The 22,534-nt window shown below is 32.9% G+C and overlaps 1 protein-coding gene across 6 annotated transcripts in view; it reads right to left on the bottom strand.

Moving 5' to 3' along the window:
• Positions 1-19,503, bottom strand: part of LOC148600677 (protein kinase C iota type-like) — a 34,688-nt gene extending 15,185 nt beyond the window's left edge. For 2 of the 6 annotated variants that reach the window (XM_088554184.1, XM_088554185.1), the window contains exons 1-10: positions 19,357-19,503; positions 16,354-16,422; positions 8,517-8,638; positions 6,284-6,373; positions 5,660-5,710; positions 4,005-4,090; positions 3,107-3,241; positions 2,565-2,673; positions 1,687-1,718; positions 1,126-1,152 (exon numbers count right to left, since the gene is read on the bottom strand). In XM_088554184.1, coding sequence (XP_088410310.1) covers positions 1,126-1,152; positions 1,687-1,718; positions 2,565-2,673; positions 3,107-3,241; positions 4,005-4,090; positions 5,660-5,710; positions 6,284-6,373; positions 8,517-8,638; positions 16,354-16,415 — 714 coding nt within the window. In that variant the 5' untranslated portion in view covers positions 16,416-16,422; positions 19,357-19,503. The other 4 variants (XM_088554187.1, XM_088554186.1, XM_088554188.1 and 1 more) reach the window with 4 other exon arrangements.
• Between the last annotated feature and the right edge of the window lie 3,031 nt (positions 19,504-22,534).

Here is a 22,534-nt window from a genome sequence, read left to right as displayed (position 1 = left end):
TGTAATTGAAATATGACAATAAAAAGAAAAAAAATCCTTGGAGATACAGAAAAAAAAATGAAATTGTACATGTAGATATACAAAGCAATAATTGAAACAATAATTCTAATTATCTGAAATAAAATATTAATCAAAACATAAATATCAAACAAGCCCTTCTGCCATGCAACAACACAACCTTAATAGAAAGGGGTCACAAGTTCAGGTATTATAGTACAGGTGATAATTTTGGTGGGGTGCTAATTTTGGCATATTTTAGTGGTCAGTCTAAAACTGCAAAAATAAATTCAGCAAAATTTTACTCTAGCCTTACATACTAAGTGTATCACTTAGTAGCTGCCAAAATTTTTTGAATACCTTTTTGCCTTAAAATCACAAAATCTTACACTCACCAAAATAACCTGCCATAAGGTATAACATGGAGATACTATATTTTCCCAAACTTTTAAAGGCTAAAGTTCAACATGTATTGACTTTTTGGCCTTGTGCTTTAATGTCAAGAGACATTCTGCACTTTCTGGTGTCTCAAATAATTTACAACTCAAAAGAAATCCAACAATGTTTCTGAGAATATCATTTTGATGAGAGGCTTTCAATATCTTATCTTTTGAAGTTTCTATCCTGCCTCAGAAAGTAAGGAGTCTGTTTTGTTTTCTTAAATAGTTTTACAGTTCAATGTAAAAATTTTTGAAGGTACCATTTCATTTATACCTGAAGTAGACAAATGCCTCACCCTACCTATTATTTCAAGTCTTGCTTGAAGTGCAGGGGTTCAATCTATAAATCATTGGACATACAGAATGATGTCAGTTTTAAAGTCACATGGAGTCCAATAGGTAAGACCTTCAATGTCATAATTCTGTTAATTGGCAATGATTAAGTCAATTTATTGTTATGTTGTCATTGGCAATGACTAAGTCAATTTATTGTTATGTTGTCATTGGCAATGACTAAGTCAATTTATTGTTATGTTGTCATTGGCAATGACTAAGTCAATTTATTGTTATATGGTCATTGGACTATGCTGATATTTTTATAAGGCAGAAAAACAATACAGTTGTCAATAAAATATAGTATTTCCATAAATACCACCTGACAAGTGAAGCTATGTTTATACAGATATACCTCACTGAATACTTCACTTTCTTCCATCTATACCAAGAAAATGTTTAAAATACGGTTATTAACTTATTTTTCATTCATCAGGAGAAATATTTGAAAATATTTTATAAGAAAATCAAACAAGTAGATTCTAAGCTTTAAGTGGTCTTGGGTTATTTAGGATACATAATAGCAAGTAAAAGAATATAAGTATCATTTCAAAATGTGATCATACATGCATATTCATGTTTTACATTTCTAACAGGAAAAATATCCACATGTACCATGCCAAAGGAGAAATGGTTTATCAGAGACAATTTTTCTTGTTTGATAAGTACTTTGATGTAAGTTTCAGATAACAAATAAAACATAGACAGTAGACAACTAAACAGATGAAATAAATACCTGAATCCCTAGAATGAATCAACCATTATTATCATACAACAGATGAAATAAATACCTGAATCCCTAGAGTGAATCAACCATTATTATCAAACAACAGATGAAATTAAATAGTCCCGAATAAATAATTCTCAGGTTTCCTATAAATTGTGACATATAATATGTATAATGGTGTATACGTACCCCTGTATTAACTTCTATGGAGGCTACATGATCTGTAATGAAGAGAAATCAATCATAACTTTCTGTTTCAATGGTGTATGCTTATTCAGCTATATTGAACTATCGCAATTCAATTGTAAGGGAGACAACTGTTTTCATCATTGTTGAAGTATCTTAGATTAAGAAATTGTATCGTATGCCTGAGCATAAACATAATATCTAGTTGATAAACTGTTGAATCAATTTAAAAGAAATATTTCCCAATGAAACTTATCTACAGATATAGTTAAAGCATAATTTACAAATGGTGTCTATATTGAACAGTTTTATCATTTGTGCAGAGAACTGTTTTAATTCCAGATCTGACTGATCTGTTTCAGAATTTTCTCTCTGCATTCTACACTTATTGTCCTTGTTTACGTGTTAAGAGAAATCTGCTGGTTTAATACATCATGAAAGATTTTTCCATTAACAAGGCCACATCTACTTTGTCTGGATTACTTTTCAGATTACTCCACGAGACCTTCTAAAATTTTGTGGTTCAGTATAGAGAAAATATCAATTTCATGTTCAAAATTTATCTATATGTAAGGACTATGATAAATATTTTTTTTCATTGGTGTATAGACTTAATTTCTGTTTTTCATTTTTTAATATACATGTAATTAGCTAGCTACACTTATTTTGCTGTATAAAATGAACATTAAATTCATACCATTGAAAAAATACTTAAAATATTCCCTACATATTAACCAACATATCTTATTGACATAATAAAACTTCCATAGTTCAAAGGGCAACAGATCCTGACCTCCAAATCTGTATTATCCATAGGAAAGATTGATGAACAAACATTTGTTTGTATAAGCATTTTGGAACAAAGAAGAGATGATCTTTACCTGTTGATTCCCCATTCTCCTTCAGGCCAACATAATCTTGTGATTCTCGTATCTTGGGTGGTGGGCGCTGGTATTTGGCAGAATCAGGTCTTTGACCTTCATTTTGATTCTGAAATTATGAGTTGCTTCTAACGATTTATAGTGATAAGAGCAAATGAACCATTATAATGTATTTATCTTCAACCAAAGTATTGGTCACTGATTTGCCACACAGAAAGAATGCACTGATTTAAAATTTGGTTTTCTAGGAAAAAGATTACAATATAAGCTGAATAAGCTATCCTGCAGGCCAAATCTGTAAAGTGAAAAATGGCTATAACTTCTGAATGGTAAATACAAAATACACAACAACAAAACTTCGATCAGCATTTTTCAGCTCATAACACTGTTTTAAATTGAAAAAGTATAGTCCAGCAGTACTTTTAAAATGTCATGGTAAGAAAGTTAAATGTACTTCTAACATGGCAATATTACCATACATGCACAAATGTACACATTCATAGAGAAAAGGATGCTTATTTTATTAAACATTAAGAGCATACCATTATTGGAGCACCACATACAACTTTGAGCAGCTTGTGACATCGTTTGTGTACTGTCAATTTACATTGGATACATTTGTAACCTTGACGACCAAGTCCCCATATTCTGTCAGAGCAAAATGAACAGAATGCTTTCTGAAAGTATAAAGAAATTTTCATCAGTTAAACAAAGTAAACAGTTGACTAAAATCAATCTAAAATTGTCAATAGAAATTTATAACTTTATGGATTTACAAGTCTTGTGTTATACAATCTCCAATACACAAGACAACTTAACATAAACATCACAACCAGGTGTCTATACTTTGACAGCATTGCAAAACTTTGGCAGAGGGTAACAGCACATGTTTTGGATTTTGCCATTAATAACTTTCTATAAACATGCCAGAGCTTTAACCATTTAAAAAAAATCATTGCTATGACTGTATTTTAGTGGGGTTTGTGCTGTTCTGTGTGTACTTTGTTGCTCTTTAGTGTTGTAAGATTTTTTCTTTAACGTGTCAACAGATTTCCCCACATTTGTACCTTCAGTATTGCCATTTTGTCAGTCACTAACAACTTTCTCTTTCCATCACTATAACAATACATGTACTGTGAAAGTACCAATTTTTGTGTTTTTGAGGATATGCAAAACCACGAAATTTGGTTCCCAAAGAAAATGAGATTTCCATGGATTTGTAAACCGAAAACCTCAAAACCACAAATTCAAGAATCCACGAACTTGTATTTCTTCCCTAATCCATGAAAATTGGTCACCACAAATTAAGTACTTTCACGGTATCTCATGATTTTAATTCATAGGCCAAAAGACGAAAAAAAATTTCACTGACCTTTTGATAAAGAAGCCAGTGTCATAAAAAATAATATTTTGTATGTAAAACTAGTACAGGTAATATACCTTAGAAAATCGTTTAGCTTGGAACAAGTGACCATTCATTCTATATAGTTTCCTCCATCGTCTTGCTCCTTTTCTGTACATATTTTCTGAAGACAGAAATACACTGATAAGACATCTTACACTTCTAAAACTTTCCAATGTTTTGTACAATCACACCTGACAACACCCTATAATACGTTTTTACTTAGTATAAGTCCCCACAGTTTCACTGAAACAGTTATTTTTCCTTGAACCCCAAAGTTTCAATTTGGTTTATTTATTAATTTCCTTATTCCTGTACATAAGAACAATGAAGCATAGTATATATGTATAAAAAAACTGTTTTAAATAGGTTAAGTACTAGTGAGTACTTGGATATAAATGGAGTAAAGATTCATTTTTTCAGCCTATAGTACAGGTGTATATTTTCATGATAATTAATAGTACATGGGCAATAGTTGCATGTTTAAGATAGGCATATTTTGATTTAGTCATTGTACTATTAGTCCTATTTCCAGAAGTTTATCTTTATTATGATTTTAAGTGGTTTACTATAGGAAAGGTGATGAAGTATAGTACCATGTTACCCATATAAGATGTTGTTTAGTGGAGTCCGAGTTGCTCATTTATGTTTGTTACTTTGTATGTATGATTTTAGTTACCTTATGTTCTTTGTTGTGTGTGTCTGTTTACCATGTCTGATCTTTGTCCCTGGATTACATTCTTTTGATTACCGCTATAACCTTGGTTCCCTTGATTACTCTTTTTAAGTAGTTGTCAAAGTTTTTGATTAATATGAAATTGGTACTAAGTTGGTGCTTAATTTAGGTCAGTTATGCAAGATATGATAATTAAAATAGTTGGTGCATAGTTGGTGTAATATTGGTGTTGAACCGAATATAAGGGCTTTGATTTTCAGTTTAAGAAAAGATTGGAGATTGAAATTTAGTAGTGGAATAGAATGGGATAGCCGATCAAACTTGATGTTCATGGATATATGGTTGCAGACTGAATGTAAGATTGGAATTTATTTGATGTGGCTAAGGGATGTGTTTTTGGAGACAGGTGATGCAATATTGTTTTTGAGAGTCGTCCCTTGCTGTAACTGGAAGTTAACTCATTATTGTTGATGATATTTCTCCGAGGTTTTGACGTATACTTGCCTTAACAGGAAGTATTTGTATTCCAAACAATATGTTCCGTGGTTCCGGACAATGATCAGAGGTTATTGTGAATTATTAATGTCAGTATAACTTGTCTTAACAGAAAGTTATCATGTTCCGGACAATGGTCCAAGGTTCCGGACAGTGGTCCGAGGTTATAGATTGTATATTGTTGACAATAGTGTAACTTGCCTTAACACAAAGTTATTGCTATATGGAGAATTCCTTGCCTGTTGTTGTCTGTTATGTTGTTCCCCTGTGCCATGTGGATCCAATCCGTATTAAGGAATTTGAGAACTTTTGGATAATAATATGATTGAGCGCACCGTATATGTGAGTTTGTGAAATTTCCTGATGTCAAAATAACTTTACATCCTGTAACATGTATTTTCTGTATAATCGTAACAAACTGTAGATTAGTGACAATTCTCTTTACTTTGTGACCCGCCTGGAATTGTGAGCTTACTCGGCCGCCATGGCACTGTAAAACCTACACAGTATAACAATACTTACTGTCTTCACCAACACATGGCATTCCAGGTCTTTGAGGTACATTTGGAAAAACTAAAAATTAATAAGATTCCTCAATAATGCCAAGAAAAAATAGAGCAAAGATCACTTAGTGATACCCCAAGCCCCCTAGAAACCATATAAGAAACCCCATTAGTAATTTAAGGCATTTAGACATAAAAACAAAATAGAAGGTGCATAATGGCATCATGTAATAAAGTATTTGTGAAAGTTTTGTCAAATTTCATAAAGTAGTTTTAGAGGAGTTGCGAATAAGAAAATAGCTGCCAGCTATCTGGTTGAACAATGACAAAGTCCATGTTTTGCACCTGGAAACATTTGTTATAATCATTGCTTAAGTTACACAAATTAATTTTTTTATTGACTTCTGTACAAATCTTTACCTTACCAGTGCTTTAAAGTAAATAAGGACATTTTAGTGTTAAGACCTTAACATAATGACCACTGAATGCATTCTTTTGTCTGTTTTACAGGACAGATTATCTCTTCTATTTGTATTTAACATGTTTTTTTTTTGTTTTGAGTCATTGATAGTTAACCACTTTCTATTTTCACCATTTTCCTCTGGTTGCATGTAAAATGTTTGACAGGGAAGCTAGTCTATACCATGTAATGTCAGTTCAGAGTCCTTGTTAATTTCATAAAGTCTGATAGCTTCATCTAATTCTATCTGTGAAGATATTGTACATGGATCACCTGAAAAATAAATTCAGTAATTTAGCTTCATCAACAGTCAAACCTGTCTACAGTGACCGATCAAGGGGGAACACAACAAAGGTAACATACATGTAAGAACAGGTGGTCTTTATACATAGGTTAATTTTATATAGAAGGCACAACAAAGGAATATTTTAATTATATTGTTTTTAAATACAGGTTAAGTCAATTAGACTGCTTTGACTGTATAATATCTGTGAAGATATTGCACATGGGTGAATTGTCTGAAAAAAAAATTCAGTCTGTTGGCTTCATCTAACTCTTCCTGCAAAGATACTGAACATAGGTTACTTGAAAATAAATTCAAACTGTTAACTTCACCTACATGTACTGGTCTCTAAAGATAAAAAAAAAATAATAAAAGTGAACTTATTGGGTTGCCTCATCACAGCAATAATTTCTATCAGTTCTCACTTATGAATTTAATTATTTCATTCAAGTACGTCTTAAAAGTAAATTTTAATCAGTCAAAATATATTTCCTAGAAACAAAGACAAAATCACCACTTGAACTTCTACAACATAAAACAAATGTTTCTTCCCTATAGCTATTTATAGTAACATATAATAATGTTCTGTCAAATTGTTATAATCAGAAGATAACTCAGCAATAAACTGTCCATCATCCAATGATCATATTACATGTACATGTACACAAGACAAGTTTTGAATATTCTGAAACAGACAAAACATGATGTGTTTTCTTTATTATTTCACTAAAAAATATACTGAGATCAAACAGACAAATTTACATAGGACCAAGTGACTAAACTTTTGACAGAAAAACTAACTACAATACTTCATAAAATCTTAGGATTCATTAAAATATAACAATTTACAATGTACACTATGCCTTTTGAAGATCTAAAATGCAAGAGACCTTATTCTTACAGGATAGGTACCAAAAAAATGTACCTTACTGAAGGAAATAATCCAAGGACTTAGTGATTAGGATTAAAGAGTAACACATTCCAGCTGAAAGTGTCCATGAAAAGCAGAAACTTTTTCAGTGAATGTTGGAAAATCTGAACAGGAAAAAAATAAAATGACCCATTTTCAAAATGTTAATTCCAATCACTGAGAACTTCAAACCTACAACAATTTACCCATTACTAGTTGTAAGAAAAAAAACATATACATGTATATCCAGATCCAATAACACTCTTTGTTAAAGTACAATTATCTCCACATGATGACGTCAACAAATAATAAAAAATGGACAAAAACAATGGTTATATCAAGTTATCATCCATGTAACACTGACCTAAAATTCCTTGATAAGTTATACAAACAATCATAGAATGAAAGAGAAGATGGTCAATGGATTGAATGTCTGGATCACTGTACTCGGACGATAGCAGATATCCTGACTACTAGGTCACATACCAAATTTCAATGCATTTTGATCAGTATAGTTACTGTATATAGTAAAAGTGAGATACATGTAATATAGATATTGGGAAATGTCAACAAGACAATGTCTCCCATAGAAAAGAACAGATTAGAAACACAATAAAAGAGCATATTTCAGCTCTTACATGGAGTAGGCCAAATGACAAGTTTTAAATAGTTCAAATACTCACACTTCTTCTGAATTTTTAATGTAAGGGGTCCAAATTAGCAGTAGTCTAAGGTCTCAGACTTTCAAGTTAACTCAAGTGGACCATTAATTAGGAACATTAAAAAGTCCAGGGCCTTCCACTCTTTAAACTTGGACTGCTGTTTGTATAAATTACCAGGAGAGTTGACCATCTCTATTTCACCATGGTAAGTTAGTTCATGTACCAACAAAGATATCTACCAGGGCAAACATTCAGATTAACTTGACTGGTAGACAAACTTTTAGATGGACAAGGTCATTCTTAAAAGTAGAGTTTTATAACTTTGTTATAAATAAACAGAAAAAAGATACAGTCTGTATTTCAGAAAAATGGGGTCGTCAATGCAGGAAAAAAATCCATGTTGTACAAGAGTTTTATACTTTCAAATTCTCTTTCCTTTAGCTGTAAATGTGAAGTTAAGTGTGCTAAAGATAAGATAGCTATCTTAAGTTAGGAAGGGTAACAACTAATATCTTTTTATGGTGGGAGGGGGTCGACAATACATCATATTTCACTTCTTACCTTCCTCATCAAGCCATTTCATAGTAAATGGCTGCTGGTCATCAAATTTACAAATGTCTTTGATCTCAGCACAGAAATCTTCATAGAGTACATCATGCTGAAGGTTAGAGATAAATATATTCCTGGAAAAAAAAGAACATGATTAATTGATTGATTGATTGATTGTAATCAAATTTAATATTTTACAGGACTTTGTTATTAAAACAGTGAATTAAAGATGTGGTGGAAATATCCATGACAACAAAATAAGAGTTAAGAGACTTCCAGTTAGTCAATTTGACCTATTTCACCTGCCAAAGGTGGCAAATTCTAGAACCTTACTAATTGGGGAAAAGTTATTTGACACTACATTGAACTAAACAACACTTATTATAAATATATTTACATTGAAGTTTTGTTGTTTCATGGTTACTTTTCTTATAAATATTAATAGGCACTTCCCTACACATCTCTCACTCCTCACCAACAAAATAAACCCGTTTTATATCCAGTGCAAGTGTAGAACACTATTGAAATAATTTACAGACTATTCAGTAGATTACATGTAAAATTCATGACACTCAGTAAAAACCTAGAGGGTTTCTCATCAACACTGTAACCTGTCTACCACTAAATTCAGATAACACATTTAGTAAATGTGTTGCCATTGTGCCTGACTCCCAATGCAGGAGTGGAGAAGAGGTTTCTGCGATCTAAGTTTACAAGTGCTAGGGAATTTAATATGTAGTTAAATGTCATCATTAATTTGCTCAAAATGTAACTTAAATATGTAACTGTCACTAGAGATGACACTAATTAGAAAAGAACATCATATTTAGATTATAAAATGAACCTACCATACCAGTTAACACTATCCTTTAGTCAGTTGGAATCGGTTCAAAACACTGATTAATTTAACATTAAAATGGAGATAAAATATAGGAAAGCAATCTGTAGAGTGATAGTTACTATTTATTTGTTTTTGTCTTCAGATTTTGATTAAGTATAGTACCATAGCAGAGGTGATTAAACAAATTAAATGATGCTATGCTGCAAAGGCCTTTTTTGTATTTTAATCTGCATTTTTGATAAAACAATACTTTTCTCGTGATATTTCTTTATTTATTTTGCGTTTTTACTATACAGATTAGGTTGATTTTTATCTTTTATGAAAAGTAGGCCAGTGCACCTGGTCCATGCTCCCAGTTTTTAGTGGAGTCCGAGTTGCTAATTTGCTTTTGTTACTATGTATGTATGATTTTAGTTACTTTATGTTCTTTGTTGTGTATGTCTGTTTTCCACGTCTGGCCTTTGTCCCTGTATAACAGTCCTTTGATTATCGCTATAACATTGGTTCCCTTGATTACTCTTTCACTTCATTTGTTTTGGGGGTGTTTTACAGCTTGCTTTATGGTATGGGTTTTGCCCATCATTAAAGACTGTGGTGACCTGTAGAAGTTTAATTGTTCGCTGCTTACTATTTGGTGGATGACTGTCTCATTGGCAATCATACCACATCTTCTACTTTTATATTTTATTTTCAACCCAATCAAGAATAACAAATCCTGTAAAGTGCCTATTTCATACACAATCTATATTAATTTTATCGCCATAGCGCAACAACCAAATGATGAACTTAGGCTTGTTAGGTAGTCTGTAACTATTTTTCGGAATTAGAACTAAAAGTGACTTTGGTGGGTTTATTTTTAATAAAGACGGCTACTTAATAAAAACAGCTAATGTATACAAGTACTCTCATTCCTAATGAAAACATGAAACAAATAACAAGAAGTAAAGTTAACAATACAGCAATGAGTGAATTCAAAACATTTAAAATAACATTGGTTATTTCACTACACTGTTGTTACTCAGATACTATGTACATGTAGTTGAAGACCCCTTTACCATTAATCCTACTCATGCAAAGCAAATGTAACTCAGTGCTCTAGATTTCAGAAATACTCTTTTGTACATCAAAACTAACTTCCCACAGCAGAAATTGTAATGGAAAATGTGAATTTTATAGCAATGTATAACCTCCCCTTAAAAGCCTTGTACCTAAAACATACCCTCCCTTAACTTCAATCACCCTGTATAACCCTACTAGTACCTGGTTCATACAGAATTAACATCCACCGCTTACTGAGAAACCACAGACATGTTAAAACAGATAGCTGTATCTTAATGTGATAGAAATAAATCCCTTGAGTCTACTCTGCTAGGATGGAGATTGATCAGCACAATTCACAGATTATTTGTCAGAATTGGTTTGACATAACTAATATAATGTGAGAGAAAAATATTCCTAATGTTCGATTTATTTGTGTTACAACAGATGGTATCTACAAATAAATTACATGTAACTGACCAACTTATAGAGGACCCTGAAACTTACATCCAGTAGAACTTTTAGGTACTTCTGGAATCAGTAAACAAATAGTTATGAGCAGGTCGGCAGGTGTTTCTAGAAAAGCAGAGGACGCTTACCCTACCAGTGCACCTGGTCCATGCTCCCAGTTTTTAGTGGAGTCGGAGCTGCTCATTTGCTTTTGTTACTTTGTGTATGTTTTTAGTTACTATGTGTTCTTTACTGTGTATGTCCATTGTGTTTTCCATGTCTGGTCTTTGTACTGGATTGCTGTAACTTTGGTTCTCTTGATTACTCTTTCCGACTGAGAAAGCAAACTGAATACAGAGTAAGTTAGTTACATTTCTTTTTTCACAAGTCCACACTAGAACATTAGACATCATCAGTAATTTGGTTTAAAACCATCCCTACAAGTCAATACTAGAACTGAAGACGTCATCAGCAATTTACTTTAATATCATCTTCACAAGTCTGTATTAGAACCTAAGACATCATCCGTAAGTTAGCTTAATATCTTCTTCACAAGTCCGTACTAGAATGTAAGTCATCATCAGTAAATTAGTTTAATATTTCTTCACAAGTCCTCCGTGCGGGTCCAGGTGTGAAAAGAATAGGCCCGCAGCAGCACTTAGCTTGTTGTAAGAGGTGACTAAATAGTGCTCAGAACCCTGGCTTGGGGCTAGGGCACTCTGCCCACAGAGCAACTGGGTTGTGTGCCCCAGGTGGTGGAATGGGATACTCCTGGCATGTTACATGCTGGGGTTGTCAGACCATAATAGGAAAATCCTGACCAAAAACCATAGTGGTGCACCATGTTGGGAAAGATACCACATTCCTCACACGTTAAAGAACCCTTCTGAGGTATTCTCTCAGAGTAGGAACCTTTTGACTCCTCCACAGGAGGCTAAATTGCCCGACTCTACCCACCTCTCCATATTTCCAGTGGCAATCAAAATCTGTCAACCCCATTGTCCTTGTGTCCCATCCCACTCACATTTCTCCATCATTACATGTTCATTTTATCATCCATTTCAAGTTCATCACCTGGATATAGCTGAAATATTGCTGCTTGGGCATTAAACCCCAACAATCAATCAATCAATCAATCACAAGCCTGCACTAGAACCTAAGACTTCATCAGCAAGTTAGTTTGATATCATCTTTACAAGTCGTTAACATTTAAACCAAACTTTACTATCATGTTTTATTAAAATCAATTGAAATGAATTACAAAAGGAGCTACCTTAACAAGCTTTAGAACATGAAATCCCATAGCATTACTTCATATTAAGATAGCAAAAGTCATTTATATAATGTAGCTGGTCATGTTAACTTTTGTGGGAAAACAAAAAGCCCAAAGCCTGAGATTCAAAACTGATAAAATACATGTGAACATGTACTGCATAGATAAAACTATTGTATCGATAGAACTAAGGGGTTGTTCAATAATAAATATTTTAATTTTTCACCTTATTGAATCTATATTTAATTAAATGTACATTTGTACACACACACACACACAAATACATTGTATAAATATATGTTGATGAAAACAAATTTTGTTACTGTAACCAGAATAAAAACTACACATTTTCTGTGAGAAATTCTACAACATAATTGATTTTACTTGATTAGATTTCAAGACAATGCTTAAACAGAAAATAATGTCATTTAATCTAGTGGATAAAACAGCCTTAGAGGAAAGTGTGGCATTGTAATTCAGTGATCAAAGTGATCAATCGCTAATCAAATGTATAGCCATGTTCATTGTATGGCTCATTACCACTGTTTTCACAAAGAGCCTAAAATTAATAAATTTGACAGTGTAGTTTACTATTAAGTTACCTGTCAATGGTGGTAGTGCTGCTAGGTAGAGTCAGGACAGATGGGGAAGGTTTGGTGGTTACCACTACCTGTCAATGGTGGTAGTGCTGCTAGGTAGAGTCAAGACAGGTGGGGAAGGTTTGGTGGTTACCACTACCTGTCAATGGTGGTAGTGCTGCTAGGTAGAGTCAGGATAGGTGGGGAAGGTTTGGTGGTTACCACTACCTGTCAATGGTGGTAGTGCTGCTAGGTAGAGTCAGGACAGATGGGGAAGGTTTGATGGTTACCACTACCTGTCAATGGTGGTAGTGCTGCTAGGTAGAGTCAGGACAGATGGGGAAGGTTTGATGGTTACCACTACTTGTCAATGGTGGTAGTGCTGCTAGGTAGAGTCAGGACAGATGGGGAAGGGTTGGTGGTTACCACTACCTGTCAATGGTGGTAGTGCTGCTAGGTAGAGTCAGGACAGATGGGGAAGGTTTGGTGGTTACAAATACTTGTCAATGGTGGTAGTGCTGCTAGGTAGAGTCAGGACAGATGGGGAAGGGTTGGTGGTTACCACTACCTGTCAATGGTGGTAGTGCTGCTAGGTAGAGTCAGGACAGATGGGGAAGGGTTGGTGGTTACCACTACCTTCAGGGTTGTTTCATTAAAAGAAATGAGGTAACCAGTGAAGGCACTTTTTAACCAGAGGAGTCACCAATAGAGACCGGAACACCCACCCATATATAAAGAATAAAAGTGCCTTGTCCCTCATATGTTTTACTGGAACACCCCTAAGTACCTGAATAACTACTCAACCATTAAAGTACTTCTAAGGTAGGTCAGGGTAAGGTTGTCTAGGAAAGGAAAAGAAAGAAAGAAACATGTATTACATGTTTAAGGTCTGTGTCCTAACTGACTGCTTAAATATATCTAAATTCCATAGCATTTTAAAGGTTTAGGTGATACTACATGTACATGTACATGTATGTACAGTAAAAAAATAAATTCCATGTTTGGTGCCAACTGTTTTGACATTTATCTGGTATACATGTACAACATATAGTCATACATGTACCTGTCTTACGTGACTTCCAAGGAAAGCAAAATCATGGTCACATTGGAAGGTAATCTTTAAATACAGGTTATTCACATAGAATGCACAACTTTTTCTGTATTACTGAATAAAGATGGTCAGTAAGACAGGTTAGACTGTACATGTACATTGTATAAATGCATATATAAATATACATGTACATTACAAATTATGGGTTGGTATACAATGCTTTTAACTAAAGCTGGAATATTTTTACAATCACACATATTTGAAAGGAAGGCATCAGCGATTATGATATATGTAAGGCCAAAATAAGATATTGTCTGTTTCTCGTTTTCCATCCAAGCAAGAGAAAATGGGCCTACCTGAAGGACAATGATATATTTCAATGAAAAAATTACTTTTAGGGGGAAAATGATCAAGCTCCAGCTGATGGCATATATCTTACCACATCCATCCTTTAAGTAAGAGTACAAATATTCTCTTACTGAAAATATATTTCTAATTTCATGTACCCACTGACATTTAGGTCAAAACAGAGAAAACAAATATACCTTTGTATTTTAAATTTTGGTCTAATAAAAAACTAGTACTATCTTAAAAAAAAAGATAGTCGATGCAGTAAAATTTGTTCTTCTTACTTATAACGTTATACATTTCAATCAGGAACTTACACATTGCACACAATTTCAATTTTGATACAAGTTTTTTTTTAACGCCAGTAAGTTATCAGTATTTGGCCAATCAGGAAACAGAATTACGATCAGGTGACTTGAATTCTATGGAATAGGGTCTTTAATGTCAAGCGGTAAAAAGCTAAACTATACTGACAAAAAAAGTTTACCAATATGGCATTGACTTCATTTTATTATGTACTATTGGCTTAGTTTATAATGAAACATGACAAGAAGATTGAAACTTGGCCTTTAAGTGTTTTTAGGTTCTCAGCCTGTTGTAAAGGTCTGTGCCTTCGATCCAATAATCACCAGGTATTTTTATAATATTACATTTTGTATTTTGAACTTTATATTTTTTAAACAAATATAACAATTCCTAAGCATTACACAATATCAAATAAAAAAAAATGTTATTTACATGTGAAGAAATAAGTTATCAGTGACATTATAAAAATTGGCAAATGTCTTATCTTATCAAAGACAAATACTTCAATACATATATCTGTACTGACAAAATGTAGAATGAGGGGGTCGTTTTATCAGTGTAGTATTGGGGTATCAAGGACTTATCACCTCTTAACAACAGTAAAATAGGGGTTTCAAGGAGTCTGTTATCATATTGTGGAAAAGATAGGCATTATCATACATGTAGCATACAACTTACAGAGGGCCTAATCAAGTCATCAATGGCAAGAAGTTTTAGTCAATTCTGTTTGAATAATTACAATATTAATAGTTTTGTCTATGTAATCTGTAACAAAAACTTCTGTTAAAGGCAAATGGGAGAAGCGATCATGAATAAGGAGAAGTCTATGCTCACAAATATCTCTCTCTAAATTATGCTCTGCTTACATGTATCACAGAACTAATAAAAGATAAAAAATGATTCATCTTATATAAAGTTTATCATTAATACTGTCTGAAGTGTCTATAACAAACCAGTTAATGTGTACATATAACACTATCTGACCTGTCTATTACAAACCAGTTAATGTATACAGCCTTACAGGAAACACTGTCTGACCTGTCTATAACCAACCAGTTAATGTGTACAGGTAACACTGTCTGACCTGTCTATGACAAACCAGTTAATGTGTACAAGTAAGTTGATATTTTTGGGCAATATCCTTTACCCATAGCCTAAAGCCCTTACTCCTTTTGTCAGTTACATCTGATAGACCAGCACAATTCAAAGACTTATTTAAGTAGACATGTACAACGAATATACGGTATTTGTGCATATACTAACTAGTTTATATTGACAGTTTACTTTCTAATAAAAGATATCAGACATGTTGCTTAAATTGTAAGTAGTACATGTACATTAGGCCAAAAAAAATAATTTTCCTGTTACCAGCAGGAAAAAAAGGGTAGGTAGGAAAATTATTTTACTTTTCCAAAACATTTTACATTTAGTTAATAGGAAAAAATCTAGGCTTTAAGGGTGCTTTAGCCAAAATAGTCATAAAATATTTAGTACAAACAGTATTTTATTAAGAAATGTAACATGACAAATACATGTACATGCACAGGTGGATATAAACAATAATGAGATTGGAAAACAAGTGTTGAACACTTTTATAAATTCCTCTCCCATAAAATTAATTAGGGTAGGCACAAAAAACTAGGGCAGGTTGGGTATCAGGAAACAGACATATTACTTTTTCTGGCCTTATATTGACATTTTTTATACAAACTTTCCTTTTTGACTATTGCCTTGAGTTTAACAGTTTGGTAATTTTGTTATTACCTTCATTAGTATAATTTATTATTACCATCATGATACAGTGCACCACTGGTCATAAACCCAAGGCCACAAATATCTACTTGTACATGTACATTGTATACAGAAAAATTAAAAAAAAATGGTTTTAGCATGCTTTATGATGCTTACCAGTAAGTTCACAATGAAGACAGGTATCTGTACATGTATATGCAGCTAAGACTTACCCACTGTATCCAACTTTCATACGAATTCCATTTTCATCATCCATTCTTTCCTGAGTTGGCATGATTCTCCTGGAAAATGTTTCACAATTAGTTTTACTGCATAACAAAAGAAATTTATCACAACATTCTTAATTTTCTCTTAAATCACCAAGACCATGCAGCATTGCAAAAAAAATTTATTGTTTATAGTGGATTTATAATTTTGTATAATTGGTAAATTTACATGTAATACTCTAGAATACATTTTGTACATGAAAATTTTTTTTGATAGCAGTGATTCATCGAATGTTGCCTATGTAATAGTTTTCAAAAATGATATATGTATATCCACTGATAACAAAATTAAAACTTTATGTTCAAAACAATCAATTTTCTAGAAAATCTATTCAACAGATATACATGTACATGGCATGGAAGGGTATTAGTAAAAAATATCAGACGTGGGAAAATTATTCTTGAGACTGGAATTATTTGCAAATACCTTTCCTGCCATGATATATCCATTAATTACAATGAATATCTAATAAAAAAAGTGGATGATTGTTTTGTTCTTTCATGGTCTTCTAGTTTTGCTATTTGCCAAATACTATCTTTTGGCTGAGTTACTGATACTCACTTCCTTTTTCAAAATCAATAAATCATGTTATGTTACTTTGTACAATGACACAAAAGAACTTCTGAATGAATATTGGTGATATGGTGGTTCCCAAGGGTACATATACCTTTATGGCAAATAAATGTACCACAGCAACATGCAAGAGTATACCCTGGCAGCTAAAAAAATGACAAAAATTTTAAAACTATGTCTTAAATACACGTTATCCACCAATTAGAAACTAGGTTTCTTATGTAAGGTGTAATTAAATGTATAAATACATTTATAGGATATCAATAACCAAACTATAATTACAGATGTACTAATGCCAATAACCATAATAACTACTGAAGTTATCACTCAAGAAGGGAAACAAGTTCCGCACACTTGTTAAATCTAGGCATTCTCCAGCACTCATGATTATTTTTCAAACAATTATCATATTAAGTATAGTTGTATGAATGTATTTCTACCATATATTCATCATGTTTCGCAATAAAATCTGATTTTGTCCAGGTAAAACTGCAGAATTGTTGAACACCATCAGACCTTTGGACCAGAAATTTGAAGGGCCGGCAAAAACTGGTTTTATGCCAGACCGAATGTCCGACAAAGTATTTAGGCATTTGGGGCTGTCAAAATCAAATTTGTGTCAGTCCTTAATCAATTCTTGCTTCGATTTATCCTCAATGAACACTTATCATAACTTTAAAACTTTGAAATTTTCCCAATAAACAAAATGGGTAAACAACATTCTGTTCTAATTTACTGATAGCTTCTTGCCAAGCTTGAAAATCATCAACCAGTCAATTTCCGCATTTCAAGTCCTCACAGGAAATATTTATAATTATTGTATTGTTTATGAAAAACAGCATGGCTTCCGTGGCCAATATAGTTTGTATCTGATGCAAAACCAGGTTAAAAAAGGCCTCTACCGAAAACCCATGATGCCAATGACAAAGCAACAAATGCTTGTCTTATCTCAAAATACTCTACAGAGGAGTGATAAAGGTGTTTGAATTTTAAATAGTGATTTTTTTAAAAAATAAAACGTCAGTTAGTATTCAATGAAGTATTAATAAGGTGTTGGTGTTCATAATTTAAAGATGAATGTAAGAGTTATTTGTGAAGTAGGTTAAATAACAGAGGTAGGCAAGTGGCTACTCTTTGTATTAGTGCTTTTCTGTTGATGTCAGTCGACAGTGCTGTTACTTCATATTTTTACGCGGAAATAATTCAAATTTGATGAAAAAAGGCAGGTCTGGCAAAGATGGCTTTCTTGCTGGACCAAATGTCCGACAAAAAAAAAATTAATTTTAAAATCTCTGAAACTGTGTATTCCAAGCTCATATTTGGACCTCTTTGCAGTTCTACAAAAATACCACAGGTGCTACAACACATTGTAATAACAAGTTCCAGTGACAAGTTCATACAATGATGTGTTGTGTACAATATACATTGTATATCTATACATGTACATCTACTGCAGATTCTGTATTAAACCTGTGTACCTCCGAAAACACGATGAACGTTTCTGTGGATCCTGTACACAAAACATTAATTAAGTCGAAATATAAATTATCCAAGTATACTCTACAGAGGAGTGATAAAGGTGTTTGAATTTTAAATAGTGATTTTTTTTAAAAATAAAATGTCAGTTAGTATTCAATAAAGTATTAATAAGGTGTTGGTGTTCATAATTTAAAGATGAATGTAAGAGTTACTTGTGAAGTAGGTTAAATAACAGAGGTAGGCAAGTGGCTACTCTTTGTATTAGTGCTTTTCTGTTGATGTCAGTCGACAGTGCTGTTACTTCATATTTTTACGCGGAAATAATTCAAATTTGATGAAAAAAGGCAGGTCTGGCAAAGATGGCTTTCTTGCTGGACCAAATGTCCGACAAAAAAAAATTAATTTTAAAATCTCTGAAACTGTGTATTCCAAGCTCATATTTGGACCTCTTTGCAGTTCTACAAAAATACCACAGGTGCTACAACACATTGTAATAACAAGTTCCAGTGACAAGTTCATACAATGATGTGTTGTGTACAATATACATTGTATATCTATACATGTACATCTACTGCAGATTCTGTATTAAACCTGTGTACCTCCAAAAACACGATGAACGTTTCTGTGGATCCTGTACACAAAACATTAATTAAGTCGAAATATAAATTATTCAAGTACAAGACATAGTCCTGAAGTAGATAACACAAAGAAGACAGGGGCACTATCTTTCTCTTCCGGGCGGTCACAGGTGTCACACCCGGGCGACACTCCACCTTGGATCAGGTGCTTCTTTTGCTTGGGGCATTTTCATAAATATATAATTGGTACAAGCGACTTTCTATTACTAAAAAAAATTACCCTGTTTAAAAAATCTAGTCTATAAATAGTCTGCTTACTTATAACAAATGGTTCATTCATAAATTTCTGAAGTTTTCAATGTTCATCCATGTTTACAAAGAAACCGGAAATCACGTGACCTATACTTGACAAGGTATTCCCCGCATAATCTGTTCAGGTTATTTTAATCGCCATTTCACGCCATTTGTACTACAAGAACAATTATACTGCTATATATATGTCAGTCGATAATTTTCATACAGATAAATAAACATTTAAATTTGAATGTTTCATTTTATCTGAAGTATGGTATTTCCCCAAATTTAAATATGACCAAAAATGGAAATGTTAAAAACTAAATTTTTATTGGCTGACTCAGCAAAGGAATTCCATTTATGGGCTAACCGTTTTGCAAACACTGATTTGTGTGATCATGCATTTTTTTAAGTCACCTTTTTAAGATTTTCTTAAATTGCGTTTGCCATTGTCAATACCATTTTATTGTAAATGTGAATATATTCAACAAGTGTTTATAAAATTGAATTTTACCTGTCCCTATTAAGTACACGTATTCAACAATTTTTTAAACAATTAAATGGAGGGAAATTTCCTATAATTTTGAACCCTTGATCGGCACTTTAAAATCCGCGATAAAATTAACCTTTTTTTGAGGGGGAGCATATTTTGTCTCATCCATGCAGACATTTGTTTAATATTGTATTGAAAGTATATGAATTAATTTAATTAATTCAACTTGTCAAAGAGTAATCAAGGGAACCAAGGTTACAAGGTTATAGCGGTAATCAAAAGAATGTAATCCAGGGACAAAGACCCGACATGGAAAACAGACACACACAACAAAGAACATAAAGTAACTAAAATCATACATACAAAGTAACAAAAGCAAATGAGCAACTCGGACTCCCCTAAAAACTGGGAACATGGACCAGGTGCGCCGGTAGGGTAAGCGTCCTCTGCTTTTCTAGAAACACCCGCCGAGTTGCTCAAAATTATATAAAACTGTATTCAATGAGTACATTTTTTGTAAGCCGTATTGGGTCAAAACAAAACATCATCTCAAAAGACAGTTGAATCTACAGTCCTTACAAATTTCATATTAGAAAACTATTATAAAAATAGAATCATAAATCAACAAGCGCACGATTATCGAATCTAATGGGAAAAAAATACACGCTACACGCTTTTATAGCAACATTTGCTCATCTTTATTTAAAGTTCAATATATATCTAAATTTAACCAAGATGTTACTTCCGGTTATAATTATTATTATTATTTTATTTGTTTTGTTTTGTTTTGTTTTGTTTTGTTTTGTTTGTTTGTTTTTTTTGGGGGGGGGGTTCACAATTACTAATGCTTTAGTTTTTTTTTGTTTTTGTTTTTGTTTTTGTTTTGTTTTGTTTTGTTTTGTTTTGTTTTGTTTTGTTTTTTTTTTTTTGGGGGGGGGGGTCACAATTACTAATGCTTTAGTTTTTTTTTGTTTTTGTTTTTGTTTTGTTTTGTTTTGTTTTGTTTTGTTTTTTTTTTTTGCTTTAGAGTAGGTTATGGATAGAATATATGGATAAGGGTTGGTTCTCTGACCAGCGCCTTGAATCCCTCTCATCTATTGGCTGAAGTGTACTACACTGGTAGTATTATATTAAATTGTGTAATTGTGTGGGGAAAGAACGGGTATTTGTGGCAGTCTTTTTAGGTCTGAATGTGCTTAAAGTTGTATGGGTTGCTGTGTCTTGTTCTACGATCTGATAGAATAAGTTAATTTGATGTTGGTACCGCTACAATATTATAAAAATTTTATAAAAGCAGACGTCTGACTGGTAAAGAATATCAGTTTAAATTTGCAAGCATGCATGCATGTGACTGAACTTATGTTGTGACACTGACTGCAGGTGAAACGGGCTGCTCGCCTTTGGACTTATTCTATGTGTGCTATTTGCTGTTTTTGATGAGGGTCCCAAATGGTTGAACTGTATTCTAATTTTGGTTGTGCTAGAGCTTTGAATATATGTGCTTTAACTTTTTATTTTGAGATTTCTTCTGAGGAAGCCTAATGATTGATTTGCTTTTGTAGTCATGTTGTTGATATGTTTATCTCATTTCAAATTTGATTGTACAGTGATGCCTAAATTATTAATGTGGAGTCAAATTTTTCCAGAGAACGGCCGTAGAGTATATAAATAAATGCTATGGGTTTTTATTTTTGAGTGTCACTGAGAACATTATATTTGTCAGGGTGGAAATGCATGAGCCAATCCTGCTCCTACCTGCCAGCGGAGTTCAAGTAGTTTTTGACAATATTCATGTTTTTTTTTTAAATTCTTTATAGTTCATGCTGTCATATGCGAATAATCTCAGTTTACTATATTGTATGTATTCTGATTAGTCACTTATATAAATTAAAAATAATACTGTATCAAGTACAATGCATTGAGGGACTCCAGATATGTTAATGGCATATTACTTGATGTTTCTCCCTCAAGGACTACATTTTGTGTAATTCTGTCGTATATATAAGAAATATTTAATCCAGTTTAAAGCATTACAATTAATTCCATAGTGACTGATTTTACAGAGGAGATGTCGATGTGAGACTTTGTCGTACGCCTTGGCGAAATCCACTATAATAATAATATATGTTTGAATGTTGTTCTTTGAGGCTTTTGATAGGTCTTGAATAAATGAAGTTAGTTGTGCTTTGAGCCATGCTGAAAGTCATAGAGAATGTTGTTATCTTCAAAGTGTTTCATGGCGTTACTTGTAATTACATACTCTAGTAGCTTACAACAAATTCATGTCAATAATATAGGCCTGAAGTTTATTGGGTAATGTTCGGCACCCTTTTTATAAATGCTGGACATATACTTGCGTTGTTTCTAGCGCCATGCAGCGGTAGTCGTCCGTTTCCTCTCTTACGAACTAGTAAGAATAGAAGAAATTTCGAACGTCAGACGCTGTTTTGGAGTTTGGCGTGATTTGTGATTTGGACAACGTCTTTTTAAAAAAAATAATTGTGCTTTTTGAATTGTGTAAATTTGATTTGATCTGGACGTCGGACAGGGAGTTAAGCTTAAAATTTTAGAAATTGAACTACGTTAAAATATCTTATTCGTGGTTAGAATATACCATGATATATTGCATACTTTCAGTTTGGTCAGTTAAATTATTTTAAAAAAATCAAGTTTCCGTAACGAAGACGTTCTAACCCAACTAGCCTTTTT

Source organism: Perna viridis, chromosome 12, assembly GCF_037379345.1.
Source record: "Perna viridis isolate PV_CMFRI_1.1 ecotype Kerala chromosome 12, ASM3737934v1, whole genome shotgun sequence".
Classification (NCBI taxonomy): domain Eukaryota; kingdom Metazoa; phylum Mollusca; class Bivalvia; order Mytilida; family Mytilidae; genus Perna; species Perna viridis.
Note: the sequence above shows the minus strand (reverse complement) of the source record. Positions and strands in the feature narration are given on the sequence as shown.